The sequence below is a fragment of the Cetorhinus maximus genome, chromosome 36, assembly GCF_964194155.1.
Source record: "Cetorhinus maximus chromosome 36, sCetMax3.hap1.1, whole genome shotgun sequence".
In the NCBI taxonomy this organism is placed as follows: domain Eukaryota; kingdom Metazoa; phylum Chordata; class Chondrichthyes; order Lamniformes; family Cetorhinidae; genus Cetorhinus; species Cetorhinus maximus.
In genome coordinates this window covers 5,777,567-5,797,585 of record NC_135914.1, presented here as the reverse complement: position 1 = coordinate 5,797,585, position 20,019 = coordinate 5,777,567, and the positions used below count along the sequence as shown (strand labels likewise).

The window sequence follows — 20,019 nt, the reverse complement described above, 5'->3', positions numbered from 1 at the left end:
GCCACTGTCCTCGGGCACGGTGTTCTGCTTGCACCATTAATGTCATCCTCTTGCCGCTCCCAGAACACATGCAGGCCTGTCTGATCCCGGGTTCCCGTGCAATCTGGCTTCCAGTCTAACTCTACTCCGTGCACACACTCCCCTGGGAAGCCGTAACTCTGTCTGTCTGGAGTCCTGAAGCCCGGTCTCCCACACGGCATTGAGATGTCGAGACCCCTCACTCCCACGGGAGCACACTGCAGGGGATGGGGAGGCTCCAGTTAGGGGCATGTCAGTCAAAGGCTGGACAAAGGGCGAGTACATCCGGAGCGCTCCCACAGCTGGGCTTTTTCCTTTCGGGAATGTGGCCGGGTGCGGAGTACCTCCCTCTGGGTGCTGGAGGGGTGGGGGGGGGCGTTGTTATCAGGGTTGAGGTGGGGGAGATGGTAATGTGGGAATTCACACTCCTCTGAAGAGATAAAATGAGGCAATACAAAAAGAAAAAAAAAAAAGTTTAGAAACTTGTACTCTCTCCGAATCGGGACTCTCGCAGGTCTCGAGCTGCCTCCTGCCTTGACCTGGAACACAGTGCAGGCTGCGGGGACCTTCCTCCTCAATGCCCTCGCTCCAGGAGCAGCTTCATCCCATCTTCCTCCTCGTGGTGCTGCCCTGGCACACCCAGCTGCAGGGATAAGGTGCCTGAGCTCAGAACCTGTGCGATGGGGGCTCTCTGTCCTTCCTCCGCAGCTCCTCTTTGTAGCAGCATGAGCAGTAGTTACCCGTCTCCGGGTGGCCGTAGAAGTTGCAGTTTGTCTGGCGACACCGCGTCTGCTGGACGGAGTAGAGGCTCCTGCCCTTGGCAGGGTCCTGGCACCCCTCTGGCCCCAGGCATTCGGACTGCTCCGTGAAGCCGTTGCTGAAACTGTGGTAAGAGCTGTTGCAGGAGGAGGTGGGGTATTCGGCGGGCTCCTCTGTCTCTGTGGGGGGAGGGTGGCAGGAGGTGTGGGCAGGGCTGCCCGCAGCGGAGTGTCCTTGCCCACAGTGCCTGGGCAAGGTGGCGTAGGAGGGCAGGCTGTTGTAGGAGCCCCCAGCCACCTGGCGCCTGGTCTCCTTGTAGCTGGGGGGCTGAGAGTTCATTTCCGCTGTTACCAGGCTGGGGCGGGGGATGGAGACCAGGCTGGTGAAGGGAGGATTGTGGTAGCTGGAAAGTTTAGCCGCGAGGGATGGTGGCCCACCCTGGCTGCTGTAGCCCTGGGCCGAGGGACTGTAAGGGTTGACGGGGAGCTCACTCTGAGAGTCCTCAGCCAATCGCTCCTGAGAGTCAAACCTTGCCTGGGCAGAGAGATCCTGTTCAGCTTTCTTGAGCCTGCTGCTGTCCGCTGGCCCCTTCTTCCCCACCTCCTTCTGCTCCTGCTCGGCAAGGTAGCGCTCCTCTGCGTCGTTCAGGTACCGATGGATCATCTCTTCCTGGTAGGGGTGCCGGTGGCTGGTGGTGAGCAGCCCGGTGAAGATGAACTTGCGCTCTCCCTGCATGGCGGCCCGGAGGATGCTGAGGCTGAGTTTGACATCGTTGCTGTATTTGTAGGGGTCAGCGGGCTGCGATTTCAGCAGGGTCCCCCCGGCTCGGTCTCCAGGCGAGGTACTCTCTGCCAGGCTGCTTTCCCTGCACCCTTTTTGAGACTTCAGAGAGCCTTTCTTCCTGCTCTTATCCAGGGTGCCATTCTGGCCAGTAGCTTTGCTGCCTTTGCTGTGGATAAAGCCCATGTTCTTCTTCAGCTTGCTGCCCAGGCTCTTGCCAAAGCTGCCCAGCTTATTGGCCACGGACTCTGCCCTCCTCTTCTCCTTCTCCCTCTTGGCTTTCTCCTTGTTACTGTTGCCGTTGGAGCTGCTGCACACCGACTCTTTGTCGGACTCGCCAGACTCGGCCACCGAGCGTGCATCGTCTCCTCCGGAGGCACTGGGAGACTCAGGCTGGGCCAAGGGAGCATGCTGCAACAAAACCCACAGCCCAGTTACAACACAGCAGCAACTCCCCAACACTCTCACCCGAAAACAAGGCCACAGCTAAGAGGTTTGGGCTAACAGGAGAGATTGAACAGGCTTCAGCCCCTCAAACCATTCCCCCCATTCACTAAGATCTTGGCTGATCTTCAATCCCACAATTATTACAGCACAGGGGGAGGCCATTTGGCTCCTCTTTTCAGCACCAGCTCTCCGAATGAGCGACTCACTGAGGGCCATCCCACACCTTCCCCCCCTGTAACCCTGCACGTTCTCTACGGTCAGGTGGTGGATAGCGGTGGTGAATGGGAACGGGCTGCTCCCCATTCCGGGAAAAAGCAGAGAGGCCTCAGGTTGTCTTGGTGGGGAACGGAAAGGTAGAGAGATTGGGTGTCCGAGCTGAGGGGGCCAAGGTCTGGCCAGGAAATTGGGAACTGTTGAAGTGACAGAGGGCGTCAGGACACTGACAGGTGGAGGTGGGGAGAGGCTGGGAAAATGGAGAAAACCATTGAGTCAATGGCAAGAAATCAGTTTATTCAGCCTGAGCCAGATCCTCTTCACCATGGATGCTCACCCCTAACATTTCCCAGCACCTGAAACATGAACTCTGTTCCTCTCTCCACAGATACTACCTGACCTGCTGAGTTCACCTTCCCAGCATCTGTGCTAATGGTGCTTAATTCCCCTTGAAATAAAGAACAACATACCATTTGCCTTCCTCATTGCTTGTTTTACCTGCATATCTGTGGCCCAGGCCCCAAGCTCTGGAATACCCTGGCTATACCTCTCCTCTTCTCCACCTCACTTGCCTACTTTAAGATGCTCCCTAAAATCTACCTCCTTGACCACGCTTCAGCTCATCTGGTCTATTACCTCCCGTATTGGTGTTATGCCCTCTTTCAACATGCTCGCTCCCACGGGGAGCGGGGAGAACGTGGGACTCGTTCCCACGGGGAGAGCGGGGAGAACGTGGGACTCGCTCCCACGGGGAGCGGGGAGAACGTGGGACTCGCTCCCACGGGGAGCGGGGAGAACGTGGGACTCGCTCCCACGGGGAGCGGGGAGAACGTGGGACTCGCTCCCACGGGGTGCGGGGAGAATGTGGGACTCGCTCCCACGGGGAGTGGTCGAGGTGAATCGCAGAGATGCACTGAAGGGGGCGGTGAAGCTGGATAAACACAGAGGGGAGAAAGGGATAGAAGGATATGTTGAAGGGGTGAGATGAAGAGGGAATGGGAGGAGGCTTGTGTGGAACAGAAACACCAGCACCAGCCAGATGGGTCAAATGACCTGTTTCTCCACTGAACATTGAACGTAACAATGACAGATTTTTCTCCTTTAAAGATCAAACTTTTCCTTCAACTTCTCCAAACAAAAAGGATAAAATTTCATCAGGAAAGTGATGGAAGGGGTCATCAACAGTGCTATCAAGCGGCACTTGCTTAGCAATAACCTGCTCACTGATGCCCAGTTTGGGTTCTGCTAGGGCCACTCAGCTCCTGACCTCATTACAGCCTTGGTTCAAACATGGACAATAGAGCTGAACTCCCGAGGTGAGGTGAGAGTGACTGCCCTCGACATCAAGGCTGCATTTGACCGAGTGTGGCATCAAGGAGCCCTAGCAAAACTGGAGTCAATGGGAATCAGGGGGAAAACTCTCTGCTGGTTGGAGTCATTCCTAGCACAAGATAGTTGTGGTTGTTGGAGGTCAGTCATCTCAACTCCAGGACATCACTGCAGGAGTTCCTTGTAAGGTCAGAAGTGGGGATGTTCGCTGATGACTGCACAATGTTCAGCACCATTTGTGACTCCTCAGATACTGAAGCAGTCCATGTCTAAATGCAGCAAGACTTGGACAATGTCCAGGCTCGGGCTGACAAATGGCAACTAACATTCACGCCACACAAGTGTCAGACAATGACCATCTCCAACAAGAGAGAATCCAACCATCGCCCCTTGACATTCAATGGCATTACCATCACTGAATCCCCCACTATCAACATCCTGGGGGGTTACCATTGACCAGAAACTGAACTGGTCTAGCCATATAAATACTGTGGCTACAAGAGCAGGTCAGAGGCTGGGAATCCTGCAACAAGTAACTCACCTCCTGACTCTCCAAAGCTTGTCCACCATCTACAAGGCACAAGTCATGAGTGTGATGGAATACTCCCCACTTGCTTGGATGAGTGCAGCTCCCACAACACTGCAGAAGCTTGACACCATCCAGGACAAAGCAGCCCTGCTTGATTGGTACCGCATCCACAAACATTCACTCCCTCCACCACCGACGCACAGTAGCAGCAGTGTGTGTACCATCTACAAGATGCACTGCAGGAATTCACCAAGGCTCCTTTGACAGCACCTTCCAAACCCACAACCTCTACCATCTAGAAGGACAAGGGCAGCAGACACATGGGAACACCACCACTTGCAAGTTTCCCTCCAAGTCACTCACCAACCTGACTTGGAAATATATCGGCCGTTCCTTCACTGTTGCTGGGTCAAAATCCTGGAACTCCCTCCCTAACAGCACAGTGGGTGTACGTACACCACATGGACTACAGTGGTTCAAGAAGGCGGCTCACCACCACCTTCTCAAGGGCAACTAGGGATGGGCAATAAATGCTGGCCCAGCCAGCGAAGCCCACATCCCATGAATGAATATATAAAAACACCCCTTTTGTTTATATCCACTAGAGTGGAGGTGGTGACTGGGATCTCTGATAGAAACATTCAGAAGTATGACAGGTTTGAGGTAAAATAGTGGAAGATTATTCCGCTACTGAAACATAAACTCAGGATCAGTAACAACACCTTGCATATGTTCTTTCATGGGATATGGGCATTGCTGGCTAGGCCAGCATTTGTTGCCCATCCCTAATTGCCCTCGAGTGGCTTTTGCTACAATTGTATAGAGCCAGGCTGGAGTACTGTGTGCAGTTTAGGTCTCCTTACCCAAGGAAGGAAATACTGGCCATAGAGGGAATGCAACAAAGGTTCACCAGACTAATCCCTGGGATGACAGGATTGTCCTATGAGGAGGGATTGAGGAGACTGGGCCTGTATTCTCTAGAGTTTAGCAGATTGAGAGGTGACCTCGTTGAGGTGTACAAAATTCTCACAGGGCTCGACAGGGTAGATGCAGGAAGGATGTTTCTCCTGGTTGGGTCTAGAACCAGGGGACACAGTCTCAGAATAAGAGGTCAGCCATTTAGGGCTGAGATGAGTAGGAATTTTTTCAGTCAGTGGGTGGTGAATCTTTGGAATTCTCTGCCCCAGAGAACTGTGGAGGCTCAGTCACCGAGTATGTTCAAAGCAGAGGCTGATAGATTTCTAGATACCAATGACATCACGGGATAGGGGGATAGTGTGGGAGGATGGCCTTGAGGTGGAAGATCAGCCATGGTCTAGTTAACTGGCAGAGCAGGCTCGAGGGGCTGAATGGCCTGCTCCTGTGTTCCTATCCACATCATTTCAGTTAAGGATCAGCCACATGGCTGTGGGTCTGGAGTCACATGTAGGCCAGACGGGGTAAGGACAGTAGTGAAGCAGATGGGTTTTTCCAACAATCGATGATGGTCGTCACACTCACCATTCCTGAAAGGAGCTTTTCAATTCCCGATTTATTAACGGAGTTGAAATTCCACCAGCTGGTGGGTGGGATTGGAACCCATGTCCCCAGAGCGTTAACCCGGGTCCCTGGATGACTGGTCCATCAACATTATCACTAACACTACTGTCTCCCTGCCTTTAATATAGGGCCTTCAACATCGTAAAACATCCCAAGGTGCTTTACCAGAGCGTTAAATAAACAAAATTTGACACGGAGCCACATAAGGGATGTTAGGACAGGCGGCCAAAAACTTGGTCAAAGTGTTCTGGTGTCTTAAAGGAGGAGAGAGAGGGGGAGAGGTTCAGGGAGGGAATTCCAGAGCTCAGGGGCCCAGGCAGCTGCAGGCACGGCCACCAATGGTGGAGCGATGGGAAGCGGGGGATAGTGCAGAGATCTCAGAGAGGGGTAGCGGCTGGAGGAGGGAGGTTACAGAGATAGGGAGGGGTGTAGGGGCTGGAGGAGGTTACAGAGATAGGGAGGGGTGTAGGGGCTGGAGGAGGTTACAGAGATAGGGAGGGGTGTAGGGACTGGAGGAGGTTACAGAGATAGGGAGGGGTGTAGGGACTGGAGGAGGTTACAGAGATAGGGAGGGGTGTAGGGACTGGAGGAGGTTACAGAGATAGGGAGGGGTGTAGGGGCTGGGGGAGGTTACAGAGATAGGGAGGGGTGTAGGGGCTGGGGGAGGTTACAGAGATAGGGAGGGGTGTAGGAGCTGGAGGAGGTTACAGAGATAGGGAGGGGTGTAGAGGCTGGAGGAGGTTACAGAGATAGGGAGGGGGTGTAGGGACTGGAGGAGGTTACAGAGATAGGGAGGGGGTGTAGGGTCTGGAGGAGGTTACAGAGATAGGGAGGGGTGTAGGGGCTGGGGGAGGTTACAGAGATAGGGAGGGGTGTAGGGGGCTGGAGGAGGTTACAGAGATAGGGAGGGGTGTAGGGGCTGGAGGAGGTTACAGAGATAGGGAGGATGAGGCCATGGGGGGATTTGAAAAGAAGGATGAGAATTGTAATCGAGGGGTTGCTGGAACAGGAGGCAATGTTGGTCAGAGAGCACAGGGAGTGGTGGGTGAATGGAATTTGGAAACAGGAGAGGAAAAGTTGAGGGAAATAATTTCAGAATTATTAGAAAATGGAATCATTAACATAACAAGCTACAGAAACCAAGTCAGTCACAATAGTTAACAAAGACTGAAGAGGAGAAAGGATGTGGAGGGAGAGCAGGGAAACAGAGTTAGAGCCAGAGCTTTGAGGTGAACTGGGCATGGATCCCGAACCAGGACCCGCGGTGGGGGGAGATAGACCACAGTGGGGTCAGGGGGCGGGCCAGGGGGGTCACAGTGGTGTCAGGGGGCGGGCCAGGGGGTCACAGTGGGGTCAGGCCAGGGGGTCACAGTGGTGTCAGGGGGCGGGCCAGGGGGGTCACAGTGGGGCCAGGGGGCGGGCCAGGGGGTCACAGTGGTGTCAGGGGGCGGGCCAGGGGGGTCACAGTGGGGTCTGGGGGTTGGCCAGGGGGTCACAGTGGGGTCTGGGGGTTGGCCAGGGGGGTCACAGTGGGGTCTGGGGGTGGGCCAGGTGGTCACAGTGGGGTCAGAGGGTGGGCCAGGGGGGGTCACAGTGGGGTGTGGGGGTGGGCCAGGGGGGTCACAGTGGGGTCTGGGGGCGGGCCAGGGGGGTCACAGTGGGGTCTGGGGGTCACAGTGGGGTCTGGGGGCGAGCCAGGGGGTCACAGTGGGGTCTGGGGGTCACAGTGGGGTCTGGGGGTGGGCCAGGTGGTCACAGTGGGGTCTGGGGGTGGGCCAGGGGGTCACAGTGGGGTCTGGGCGTGGGCCAGGGGGTCACAGTGGGATCAGGGGGCGGGCCAGTGGGTCACAGTGGGGTCTGGGGGCGGGCCAGGGGGGTCACAGTGGGGTCTGGGGGTCACAGTGGTGTCAGGGGGCGGGCCAGGGGGGTCACAGTGGGGTCTGGGGGTTGGCCAGGGGGTCACAGTGGGGTCTGGGGGTGGGCCAGGGGGGTCACAGTGGGGTCTGGGGGTTGGCCAGGGGGTCACAGTGGGGTCTGGGGGTGGGCCAGGTGGTCACAGTGGGGTCAGAGGGTGGGCCAGGGGGGTCACAGTGGGGTCTGGGGGTTGGCCAGGGGGTCACAGTGGGGTCTGGGGGTCACAGTGGGGTCTGGGGGCGAGCCAGGGGGTCACAGTGGGTCTGGGGGTCACAGTGGGGTCTGGGGGTGGGCCAGGTGGTCACGGTGGGGTCTGGGGGTGGGCCAGGGGGTCACAGTGGGGTCTGGGCGTGGGCCAGGGGGTCACAGTGGGATCAGGGGGCGGGCCAGTGGGTCACAGTGGGGTCTGGAGGCGGGTCAGGGGGTCACAGTGGGGCCAGGGGGTCACAGTGGGGTCTGGGGGTGGGCCAGGGGGTCACAGTGGGGTCTGGGGGGTGGGCCAGGGGGTCACAATATGGTCAGGGGGTCACAGTGGGATCTGGGGGTGGGCCAGGGGGTCACAGTGGGGTCAGAGGGCAGGCCAGGGGGTCACAATGGGGTCAGGGGGTCACAGTGGGGTCTGGGGGCGGGGGTCACAGTGGGGTCAGAGGGCAGGCCAGGGGGTCACAATGGGGTCTGGGGGCAGGCCAGGGTGTCACAGTGGGGTCTGGGTGCAGGCCAGGGGGGGTCACAATGGGGTCAGGGGGTCACAGTGGGGTCTGGGGGCAGGCCAGGGCGTCACAGTGGGGTCAGGGGGCAGGCCAGGGTGGGGGTCACAATGGGGTCAGGGGGTCACAGTAGGGTCTGGGAGCGGGCCAGGGGGTCACATTTTGCTGTTGCTGTCCTTTACCGATAGGAGTAACTTACTTGTGTTTCACAGGCCAGTTGGATCCAGGTCACACTCATGTACGTGTGCAGCAGGTGTAACTTGGCTTCCAATGACAGGGTCACACTGGAGAAAAACCAGACATGAAAATTACTTCAGGCAGGAGGAAGGAGGGAGGAGACGATGCAAAATCTCCAATCACACAACTGAGAACAGAAATCAAATACAAACACAAACCTGTCTCTCCGAGTTTATGTGGAGATTCCCGGTGTGTGTGTGGTCTACAGATCACAGTGGTGGTTTATAGAGATTCCCGGTGTGTGTGTGGTCTACAGGTCACAGTGGTGGTTTATAGAGATTCCCGGTGTGTGTGAGGTCTACAGATCACAGTGGTGGTTTATAGAGATTCCCGGTGTGTGTGTGTGGTCTACAGATCACAGTGGTGGTTTATAGAGATTCCCGGTGTGTGTGTGGTCTACAGGTCACAGTGGTGGTTTTATGGAGATACCCAGTGTGAGTGTGGTCTACAGATCACAATGGTGGTTTATAGAGATTCCCGGTGTGTGTGTGTGTGGTCTACAGGTCACAGTGGTGGTTTTATAGAGATTCCCGGTGTGTGTGTGTGGTCTACAGGTCACAGTGGTGGTTTATAGAGATTCCCGGTGTGGGGAGTGTTGTTTACAGGTCACAGTGGTGGTTTATAGAGATTCCCGGTGTGGTGAGTGTGGTCTACAGGTCACAGTGGTGGTTTTATGGAGATACCCAGTGTGAGTGTGGTTTACAGATCACAGTGGTGGTTTTATAGAGATTCCCGGTGTGTGTGTGGTCTATAGGTCACAGTGGTGGTTTATAGAGATTCACGGTGTGGTGAGTGTGGTCTACAGGTCACAGTGGTGGTCTTATGGAGATACCCAGTGTGAGTGTGGTTTACAGATCACAGTGGTGGTTTTATAGAGATTCCCGGTGTGTGTGTGGTCTACAGATCACAGTGGTGGTTTTATAGAGATTCCCGGTGTGTGTGTGGTCTACAGGTCACAGTGGTGGTTATAGAGATTCCAGGTGTGGTGAGTGTTGTTTACAGGTCACAGTGGTGGTTTATAGAGATTCCCGGTGTGGTGAGTGTGGTCTACAGGTCACAGTGGTGGTTTTATGGAGATACCCGGTGTGAGTGTGGTTTACAGATCACAGTGGTGGTTTTATAGAGATTCCCGGTGTGTGTGTGGTCTACAGATCACAGTGGTGGTTTTATAGAGATTCCCGGTGTGGTGAGTGTCGTTTAAAGATCACAGTGGTGGTTTATAGAGATTCCCGGTGTGGTGAGTGTGGTCTACAGATCACAGTGGTGGTTTTATAGAGATTCCCGGTGTGGTGTGTGTGGTCTACAGGTCACAGTGGTGGTTTTATAGAGATTCCCGGTGTGTGTGTGGTCTACAGGTCACAGTGGTGGTTTATAGAGATTCCCAGTGTGTGTGTGGTCTACAGGTCACAGTGGTGGATTTATAGAGATTCCCGGTGTGGTGTGTGTGGTCTACAGGTCACAGTGGTGGTTTATAGAGATTCCCGATGTGTGTGTGGTCTACAGATCACAGTGGTAGTTTATAGAGATTCCCGGTGTGTGTGTGTGGTCTACAGATCACAGTGGTGGTTTTATAGAGATTCCCGGTGTGAGTGTGGTCTACAGGTCACAGTGGTGGTTTTATAGAGATTCCCGGTGTGTGTGGGGTCTACAGGTCACAGTGGTGGTTTAATAGAGATTCCCGGTGTGTGTGTGGTCTACAGGTCACAGTGGTGGTTTTATAGAGATTCCCAGTGTGGTGAGTGTTGTCTACAGGTCACAGTGGTGGTTTTATAGAGATTCCCGGTGTGTGTGTGGTCTACAGATCACAGTGGTGGTTTTATAGAGATTTCCGGTGTGGTGAGTGTTGTTTACAGGTCACAGTGGTGGTTTTATAGAGATTCCCGGTGTGAGTGTGGTCTACAGGTCACAGTGGTGGTTTATAGAGATTCCCGGTGTGTGTGTGGTCTACAGGTCACAGTGGCGGATTTATAGAGATTCCCGGTGTGGTGTGTGTGGTCTACAGATCACAGTGGTGGTTTATGGAGATTCCCGGTGTGTGTGTGGTCTACAGATCACAGTGGTGGTTTATAGAGATTCCCGGTGTGTGTGTGCTCTACAGATCACAGTGGTGGTTTTATAGAGATTGCCGGGGTGTGTGGTCTACAGGTCACAGTGGTGGTTTATAGAGATTCCCGGTGTGTGTGTGGTCTACAGGTCACAGTGGTGGTTTTATAGAGATTCCCGGTGTGTGTGTGGTCTACAGGTCACAGTGGTGGTTTATAGAGATTCCCGGTGTGTGTGTGGTCTACAGATCACAGTGGTGGTTTTATAGAGATTCCCAGTGTGGTGAGTGTTGTCTCCAGGTCACAGTGGTGGTTTATAGAGATTCCAGGTGTGTGTGTGTGTGGTCTACAGATCACAGTGGTGGTTTTATAGAGATTCCCGGTGTGTGTGTGGTCTACAGGTCACAGTGGTGGTTTATAGAGATTCCCGGTGTGTGTGTGTGTGGTCTACAGATCACAGTGGTGGTGTTATAGAGATTCCCGGTGTGTGTGTGGTCTAGAGATCGCAGTGGTGGTTTTATAGAGATTCCCAGTGTGGTGAGTGTTGTCTACAGGTCACAGTGGTGGTTTTCTAGAGATTCCCGGTGTGTGTGTGGTCTAAAGGTCACAGTGGTGGTTTTATGGAGATACCCAGTGTGAGTGTGGTTTACAGATCACAGTGGTGGTTTTATAGAGATTCCCGGTGTGTGTGTGGTCTACAGGTCACAGTGGTGGTTTTATAGAGATTCCCGGTGTGGTGAGTGTCGTTTATAGATCACAGTGGTGGTTTATAGAGATTCCCGGTGTGGTGAGTGTGGTCTACAGATCACAGTGGTGGTTTTATAGAGATTCCCGGTGTGGTGTGTGTGGTCTACAGGTCACAGTGGTGGTTTTATAGAGATTCCCGGTGTGTGTGTGGTCTACAGGTCACAGTGGTGGTTTATAGAGATTCCCGGTGTGTCTGTGGTCTACAGATCACAGTGGTGGTTTATAGAGATTCCCGGTGTGTGTGTGTGGTCTACAGATCACAGTGGTGGTTTTATAGAGATTCCCGGTGTGTGTGTGGTCTACAGATCACAGTGGTGGTTTATAGAGATTCCCGGTGTGTGTGTGTGCTCTACAGATCACAGTGGTGGTTTTATAGAGATTCCCGGTGTGTGTGTGGTCTACAGGTCACAGTGGTGGTTTATAGAGATTCCCGGTGTGGTGAGTGTTGTTTACAGGTCACAGTGGTGGTTTATAGAGATTCCCGGTGTGTGTGTGGTCTACAGGGCACAGTGGTGGTTTATAGAGATTCCCGGTGTGGTGAGTGTTGTTTACAGGTCACAGTGGTGGTTTATAGAGATTCCCGGTGTGGTGAGTGTGGTCTACAGGTCACAGTGGTGGTTTTATGGAGATACCCAGTGTGAGTGTGGTTTACAGATCACAGTGGTGGTTTTACAGAGATTCCCGGTGTGTGTGTTGTCTACAGATAACAGTGGTGGTTTATAGAGATTCCCGGTGTGGTGAGTGTGGTCTACAGATCACAGTGGTGGTTTTATAGAGATTCCCGGTGTGGTGTGTGTGGTCTACAGGTCACAGTGGTGGTTTTATAGAGATTCCCGGTGTGTGTGTGGTCTACAGGTCACAGTGGTGGTTTATAGAGATTCCCAGTGTGTGTGTGGTCAACAGGTCACAGTGGTGGATTTATAGAGATTCCCAGTGTGGTGTGTGTGGTCTATAGGTCACAGTGGTGGTTTATAGAGATTCCCGGTGTGTGTGTGGTCTACAGATCACAGTGGTGGTTTATAGAGATTCCCGGTGTGTGTGTGTGTGGTCTACAGATCACAGTGGTGGTTTAATAGAGATTCCCGGTGTGAGTGTGGTCTACAGGTCACAGTGGTGGTTTTATAGAGATTCCGGGTGTGCGTGTGGTCTACAGGTCACAGTGGTGGTTTTATAGCGATTCCCAGTGTGGTGAGTGTTGTCTACAGGTCACAGTGGTGGTTTTATAGATATTTCCGGTGTGTGTGTGGTCTACAGATCACAGTGGTGGTTTTATAGAGATTCCCGGTGTGTGTGTGTTGTCTACAGGTCATAGTGGTGGTTTTATAGAGATTTCCGGTGTGGTGAGTGTTGTTTACAGGTCACAGTGGTGGTTTTATAGAGATTCCCAGTGTGGTGAGTGTTGTCTACAGGTCACAGTGGTGGTTTATAGAGATTCCCGGTGTGTGTGTGGTCTACAGGTCACAGTGGTGGTTTATAGAGATTCCCGGTGTGGTGAGTGTTGTCTACAGATCACAGTGGTGGTTTATAGAGATTCCCGGTGTGTGTGTGGTCTACAGATCACAGTGGTGGTTTATAGAGATTCCCGGGGTGAGTGTGGTCTACAGGTCACAGTGGTGGTTTATGGAGATTCCCGGTGTGATGTAAGTGGTCTACAGGTCACAGTGGTGGTTTATGGAGATTCCCGGTGTGATGTGTGTGGTCTACAGGTCACAGTGGTGGTTTATAGAGATTCCCGGTGTGTGTGTGGTCTACAGATCACAGTGGTGGTTTATAGAGATTCCCGTGGTGAGTGTGGTCTACAGGTCACAGTGGTGGTTTATGGATATTCCCGGTGTGATGTGCGTGGTCTACAGGTCACAGTGGTGGTTTATGGAGATTCCCGGTGTGATGTGTGTGGTCTACAGGTCACAGTGGTGGTTTATAGAGATTCCCGGTGTGTGTGTGGTCTACAGATCACAGTGGTGGTTTATGGAGATTCCCGGTGTGATGTGTGTGGTCTACAGGTCACAGTGGTGGTTTATGGAGATTCCCGGTGTGATGTGTGTGGTCTACAGGTCACAGTGGTGGTTTATAGAGATTCCCGGTGTGTGTGTGGTCTACAGATCACAGTGGTGGTTTATGGAGATTCCCGGTGTGATGTGTGTTGTCTACAGATCACAGTAGTGATTTTATAGAGATTCCCGGTGTGGTGTGTGTGGTCTACAGGTCACAGTGGTGGTTTTATAGAGATTCCCGGTGTGTGTGTGGTCTACAGGTCACAGTGGTGGTTTATAGAGATTCCCGGTGTGTGTGTGGTCAACAGGTCACAGTGGTGGATTTATAGAGATTCCCAGTGTGGTGTGTGTGGTCTATAGGTCACAGTGGTGGTTTATAGAGATTCCCGGTGTGTGTGTGTGTGGTCTACAGATCACAGTGGTGGTTTAATAGAGATTCCCGGTGTGAGTGTGGTCTACAGGTCACAGTGGTGGTTTTATAGAGATTCCGGGTGTGCGTGTGGTCTACAGGTCACAGTGGTGGTTTTATAGCGATTCCCAGTGTGGTGAGTGTTGTCTACAGGTCACAGTGGTGGTTTTATAGATATTTCCGGTGTGTGTGTGGTCTACAGATCACAGTGGTGGTTTTATAGAGATTCCCGGTGTGTGTGTGTTGTCTACAGGTCATAGTGGTGGTTTTATAGAGATTTCCGGTGTGGTGAGTGTTGTTTACAGGTCACAGTGGTGGTTTTATAGAGATTCCCGGTGTGAGTGTGGTCTACAGGTCACAGTGGTGGTTTATAGAGATTCCCGGTGTGTGTGTGGTCTACAGGTCACAGTGGTGGTTTTATAGAGATTCCCGGTGTGATGTGTGTGGTCTATAGGTCACAGTGGTGGTTTATGGAGATTCCCGGTGTGTGTGTGGTCTACAGGTCACAGTGGTGGTTTTATAGAGATTCCCAGTGTGGTGAGTGTTGTCTACAGGTCACAGTGGTGGTTTTATAGAGATTCCCGGTGTGTGTGTGGTCTACAGATCACAGTGGTGGTTTATAGAGATTCCCGGTGTGTGTGTGGTCTACAGGTCACAGTGGTGGTTTATAGAGATTCCCGGTGTGGTGAGTGTTGTCTACAGATCACAGTGGTGGTTTATAGAGATTCCCGGTGTGTGTGTGGTCTACAGATCACAGTGGTGGTTTATAGAGATTCCCGGGGTGAGTGTGGTCTACAGGTCACAGTGGTGGTTTATGGAGATTCCCGGTGTGATGTAAGTGGTCTACAGGTCACAGTGGTGGTTTATGGAGATTCCCGGTGTGATGTGTGTGGTCTACAGGTCACAGTGGTGGTTTATAGAGATTCCCGGTGTGTGTGTGGTCTACAGATCACAGTGGTGGTTTATAGAGATTCCCGTGGTGAGTGTGGTCTACAGGTCACAGTGGTGGTTTATGGATATTCCCGGTGTGATGTGCGTGGTCTACAGGTCACAGTGGTGGTTTATGGAGATTCCCGGTGTGATGTGTGTGGTCTACAGGTCACAGTGGTGGTTTATAGAGATTCCCGGTGTGTGTGTGGTCTACAGATCACAGTGGTGGTTTATGGAGATTCCCGGTGTGATGTGTGTGGTCTACAGGTCACAGTGGTGGTTTATGGAGATTCCCGGTGTGATGTGTGTGGTCTACAGGTCACAGTGGTGGTTTATAGAGATTCCCGGTGTGTGTGTGGTCTACAGATCACAGTGGTGGTTTATGGAGATTCCCGGTGTGATGTGTGTTGTCTACAGATCACAGTAGTGATTTTATAGAGATTCCCGGTGTGGTGTGTGTGGTCTACAGATCACAGTGGTGGTTTTATAGAGATTCCCGGTGTGTGTGTGGTCTACAGGTCACAGTGGTGGTTGATAGAGATTCCCGGTGTGGTGAGTGTTGTCTATAGGTCACAGTGGTGGTTTATAGAGATTCCCGGTGTGTGTGTGTGTGGTCTACAGATCATAGTGGTGGTTTTATAGAGATTCCCGGTGTGTGTGTGGTCTACAGGTCACAGTGGTGATTTATAGAGATTCCCGGTGTGTGTGTGTGTGTGTGTCTGGTCTACAGATCACAGTGGTGGTTTTATAGAGATTCCCGGTGTGTGTGTGGTCTACAGATCACAGTGGTCATTTTATAGATTCCCAGTGTGGTGAGTGTTGTCTATAGGTCACAGTGGTGGTTTTATAGAGATCCCCAGTGGGGTGAGTGTTGTCTACAGGTCACAGTGGTGGTTTTATAGAGATTCCCGGTGTGTGTGTGGTCTACAGATCACAGTGGTGGTTTTATAGAGATTCCCGGTGTGTGTGTGTTGTCTACAGGTCATAGTGGTGCTTTTATAGAGATTTCCGGTGTGGTGACTGTTGTTTACAGGTCACAGTGGTGGTTTTATAGAGATTCCCGGTGTGCGTGTGGTCTACAGGTCACAGTGGTGGTTTATAGAGATTCCCGGTGTGTGTGTGGTCTACAGATCACAGTGGTGGTTTATAGAGATTCCCGGGGTGAGTGTGGTCTACAGGTCACAGTGGTGGTTTATAGAGATTCCCGGTGTGCGTGTGGTCTACAGGTCACAGTGGTGGTTTTATAGAGATTCCCGGTGTGTGTGTGGTCTACAGGTCACAGTGGTGGTTTATAGTGATTCCCGGTGTGTGTGTGTGGTCTACAGATCACAGTGGTGGTTTTATAGAGATTCCCAGTGTGGTGAGTGTTGTCTACAGGTCACAGTGGTGGTTTATAGAGATTCCCGGTGTGTGTGTGTGTGTGGTCTACAGATCACAGTGGTGGTTTTATAGAGATTCCCGGTGTGTGTGTGGTCTACAGGTCACAGTGGTGATTTATAGAGATTCCCGGTGTGTGTGTGTGTGTGTGTGTGTGTGGTCTACAGATCACAGTGGTGGTTTTATAGAGATTCCCGGTGTGTGTGTGGTCTACAGATCACGGTGGTCGTTTTATAGAGATTCCCAGTGTGGTGAGTGTTGTCTACAGTCACAGTGGTGGTTTTATAGAGATTCCCGGTGTGGTGAGTGTTGTCTACAGATCACAGTGGTGGTTTATAGAGATTCCCGGTGTGTGTGTGGTCTACAGATCACAGTGGTGGTTTATAGAGATTCCCGGGGTGAGTGTGGTCTACAGGTCACAGTGGTGGTTTATGGAGATTCCCGGTGTGATGTGTGTGGTCTACAGGTCACAGTGGTGGTTTATGGAGATTCCCGGTGTGATGTGTGTGGTCTACAGGTCACAGTGGTGGTTTATAGAGATTCCCGGTGTGTGTGTGCTCTACAGATCACAGTGGTGGTTTACAGAGATTCCCGGGGTGAGTGTGGTCTACAGGTCACAGTGGTGGTTTATGCAGATTGCCGGTGTGATGTGTGTGGTCTACAGGTCACAGTGGTGGTTTATGGAGATTCCCGGTGTGATGTGTGTGGTCCACAGGTCACAGTGGTGGTTTACAGAGATTCCCGGTGTGTGTGTGGTCTACAGATCACAGTGGTGGTTTATGGAGATTCCCGGTGTGGTGAGTGATGTCTACAGATCACAGTGGTGGTTTATAGAGATTCCCGGTGTGTGTGTGGTCTACAGATCACAGTGGTAGTTTATAGAGATTCCCGGGGTGAGTGTGGTCTACAGGTCACAGTGGTGGTTTATGGAGATTCCCGGTGTGATGTGTGTGGTCTACAGGTCACAGTGGTGGTTTATGGAGATTCCCGGTGTGATGTGTGTGGTCTACAGGTCACAGTGGTGGTTTATAGAGATTCCCGGTGTGTGTGTGGTCTACAGATCACAGTGGTGGTTTATAGAGATTCCCGGGGTGAGTGTGGTCTACAGGTAACAGCGGTGGTTTATGGAGGTTCCCGGTGTGATGTGTGTGGTCTACAGGTCACAGTGGTGGTTTATGGAGATTCCCGGTGTGATGTGTGTGGTCTACAGGTCACAGTGGTGGTTTATAGAGATTCCCGGTGTGTGTGTGGTCTACAGATCACAGTGGTGGTTTATGGAGATTCCTGGTGTGATGTGTGTGGTCTACAGGTAACAGTGATGGTTTATGGAGATTCACGGTGTGATGTGTGTGGTCTACAGGTCACAGTGGTGGTTTATAGAGATTCCCGGTGTCTGTGTGGTCTACAGATCACAGTGGTGGTTTATGGAGATTCCCGGTGTGATGTGTGTGGTCTACAGGTCACAGTGGTGGTTTATGGAGATTCCCGGTGTGATGTGTGTGGTCTACAGGTCACAGTGGTGGTTTATAGAGATTCCCGGTGTGTGTGTGGTCTACAGATCACAGTGGTGGTTTACAGAGATTCCCGGGATGAGTGTGGTCTACAGATCACAGTGGTGGTTTATAGAGATTCCCGGTGTGTGTGTGGTCTACAGGTCACAGTGGTGGTTTATAGAGATTCCCGGTGTGGTGAGTGTTGTTTACAGGTCACAGTGGTGGTTTATAGAGATTCCCGGTGTGTGTGTGGTCTACAGGGCACAGTGGTGGTTTATAGAGATTCCCGGTGTGGTGAGTGTTGTTTACAGGTCACAGTGGTGGTTTATAGAGATTCCCGGTGTGGTGAGTGTGGTCTACAGGTCACAGTGGTGGTTTTATGGAGATACCCAGTGTGAGTGTGGTTTACAGATCACAGTGGTGGTTTTACAGAGATTCCCGGTGTGTGTGTTGTCTACAGATAACAGTGGTGGTTTATAGAGATTCCCGGTGTGGTGAGTGTGGTCTACAGATCACAGTGGTGGTTTTATAGAGATTCCCGGTGTGGTGTGTGTGGTCTACAGGTCACAGTGGTGGTTTTATAGAGATTCCCGGTGTGTGTGTGGTCTACAGGTCACAGTGGTGGTTTATAGAGATTCCAGGTGTGTGTGTGGTCAACAGGTCACAGTGGTGGTTTATGGAGATTCCCGGTGTGATGTGTGTGGTCTACAGGTCACAGTGGTGGTTTATAGAGATTCCCGGTGTGTGTGTGGTCTACAGATCACAGTGGTGGTTTATGGAGATTCCCGGTGTGATGTGTGTGGTCTACAGGTCACAGTGGTGGTTTATGGAGATTCCCGGTGTGATGTGTGTGGTCTACAGGTCACAGTGGTGGTTTATAGAGATTCCCGGTGTGTGTGTGGTCTACAGATCACAGTGGTGGTTTATGGAGATTCCCGGTGTGATGTGTGTTGTCTACAGATCACAGTAGTGATTTTATAGAGATTCCCGGTGTGGTGTGTGTGGTCTACAGATCACAGTGGTGGTTTTATAGAGATTCCCGGTGTGTGTGTGGTCTACAGGTCACAGTGGTGGTTGATAGAGATTCCCGGCGTGGTGAGTGTTGTCTACAGGTCACAGTGGTGGTTTATAGAGATTCCCGGTGTGTGTGTGTGTGGTCTACAGATCACAGTGGTGGTTTTATAGAGATTCCCGGTGTGTGTGTGGTCTACAGGTCACAGTGGTGATTTATAGAGATTCCTGGTGTGTGTGTGTGTGTGTGTCTGGTCAACAGATCACAGTGGTGGTTTTATAGAGATTCCCGGTGTGTGTGTGGTCTACAGATCACAGTGGTCATTTTATAGATTCCCAGTGTGGTGAGTGTTGTCTATAGGTCACAGTGGTGGTTTTATAGAGATTCCCAGTGTGGTGAGTGTTGTCTACAGGTCACAGTGGTGGTTTTATAGAGATTCCCGGTGTGTGTGTGGTCTACAGATCACAGTGGTGGTTTTATAGAGATTCCCGGTGTGTGTGTGTTGTCTACAGGTCATAGTGGTACTTTTATAGAGATTTCCGGTGTGGTGACTGTTGTTTACAGGTCACAGTGGTGGTTTTATAGAGATTCCCGGTGTGCGTGTGGTCTACAGGTCACAGTGGTGGTTTATAGAGATTCCCGGTGTGTGTGTGGTCTACAGATCACAGTGGTGGTTTATAGAGATTCCCGGGGTGAGTGTGGTCTACAGGTCACAGTGGTGGTTTATAGAGATTCCCGGTGTGCGTGTGGTCTACAGGTCACAGTGGTGGTTTTATAGAGATTCCCGGTGTGTGTGTGGTCTACAGGTCACAGTGGTGGTTTATAGTGATTCCCGGTGTGTGTGTGGTCTACAGATCACAGTGGTGGTTTTATAGAGATTCCCAGTGTGGTGAGTGTTGTCTACAGGTCACAGTGGTGGTTTATAGAGATTCCCGGTGTGTGTGTGTGTGTGGTCTACAGATCACATGGGTGGTTTTATAGAGATTCCCGGTGTGTGTGTGGTCTACAGGTCACAGTGGTGGTTTTATAGAGATTCCCAGTGTGGTGAGTGTTGTCTACAGGTCACAGTGGTGGTTTTATAGAGATTCCCGGTGTGTGTGTGGTCTACAGATCACAGTGGTGGTTTTATAGAGATTTCCGGTGTGGTGAGTGTTGTTTACAGGTCACAGTGGTGGTTTTATAGAGATTCCCGGTGTGAGTGTGGTCTACAGGTCACAGTGGTGGTTTATAGAGATTCCCGGTGTGTGTGTGGTCTACAGGTCACAGTGGCGGATTTATAGAGATTCCCGGTGTGGTGTGTGTGGTCTACAGATCACAGTGGTGGTTTATGGAGATTCCCGGTGTGTGTGTGGTCTACAGATCACAGTGGTGGTTTATAGAGATTCCCGGTGTGTGTGTGCTCTACAGATCACAGTGGTGGTTTTATAGAGATTGACGGGGTGTGTGGTCTACAGGTCACAGTGGTGGTTTATAGAGATTCCCGGTGTGTGTGTGGTCTACAGGTCACAGTGGTGGTTTTATAGAGATTCCCGGTGTGTGTGTG

General features: G+C 52.0%; 1 protein-coding gene across 4 annotated transcripts in view; it reads right to left on the bottom strand.

The window, feature by feature from the left end:
• Window positions 1-684: 684 nt before the first annotated feature.
• otud7b (OTU deubiquitinase 7B) overlaps window positions 685-20,019 on the bottom strand; it is a 79,577-nt gene continuing 60,242 nt past the window's right edge. For all 4 annotated transcript variants that reach the window (XM_078534124.1, XM_078534125.1, XM_078534126.1 and 1 more), the window contains 2 exons: window positions 8,435-8,519; window positions 685-1,968 (listed from right to left, as the gene is read on the bottom strand). In XM_078534124.1, coding sequence (XP_078390250.1) covers window positions 685-1,968; window positions 8,435-8,519 — 1,369 coding nt within the window. The remainder of the gene's footprint in view (window positions 1,969-8,434; window positions 8,520-20,019) is intronic.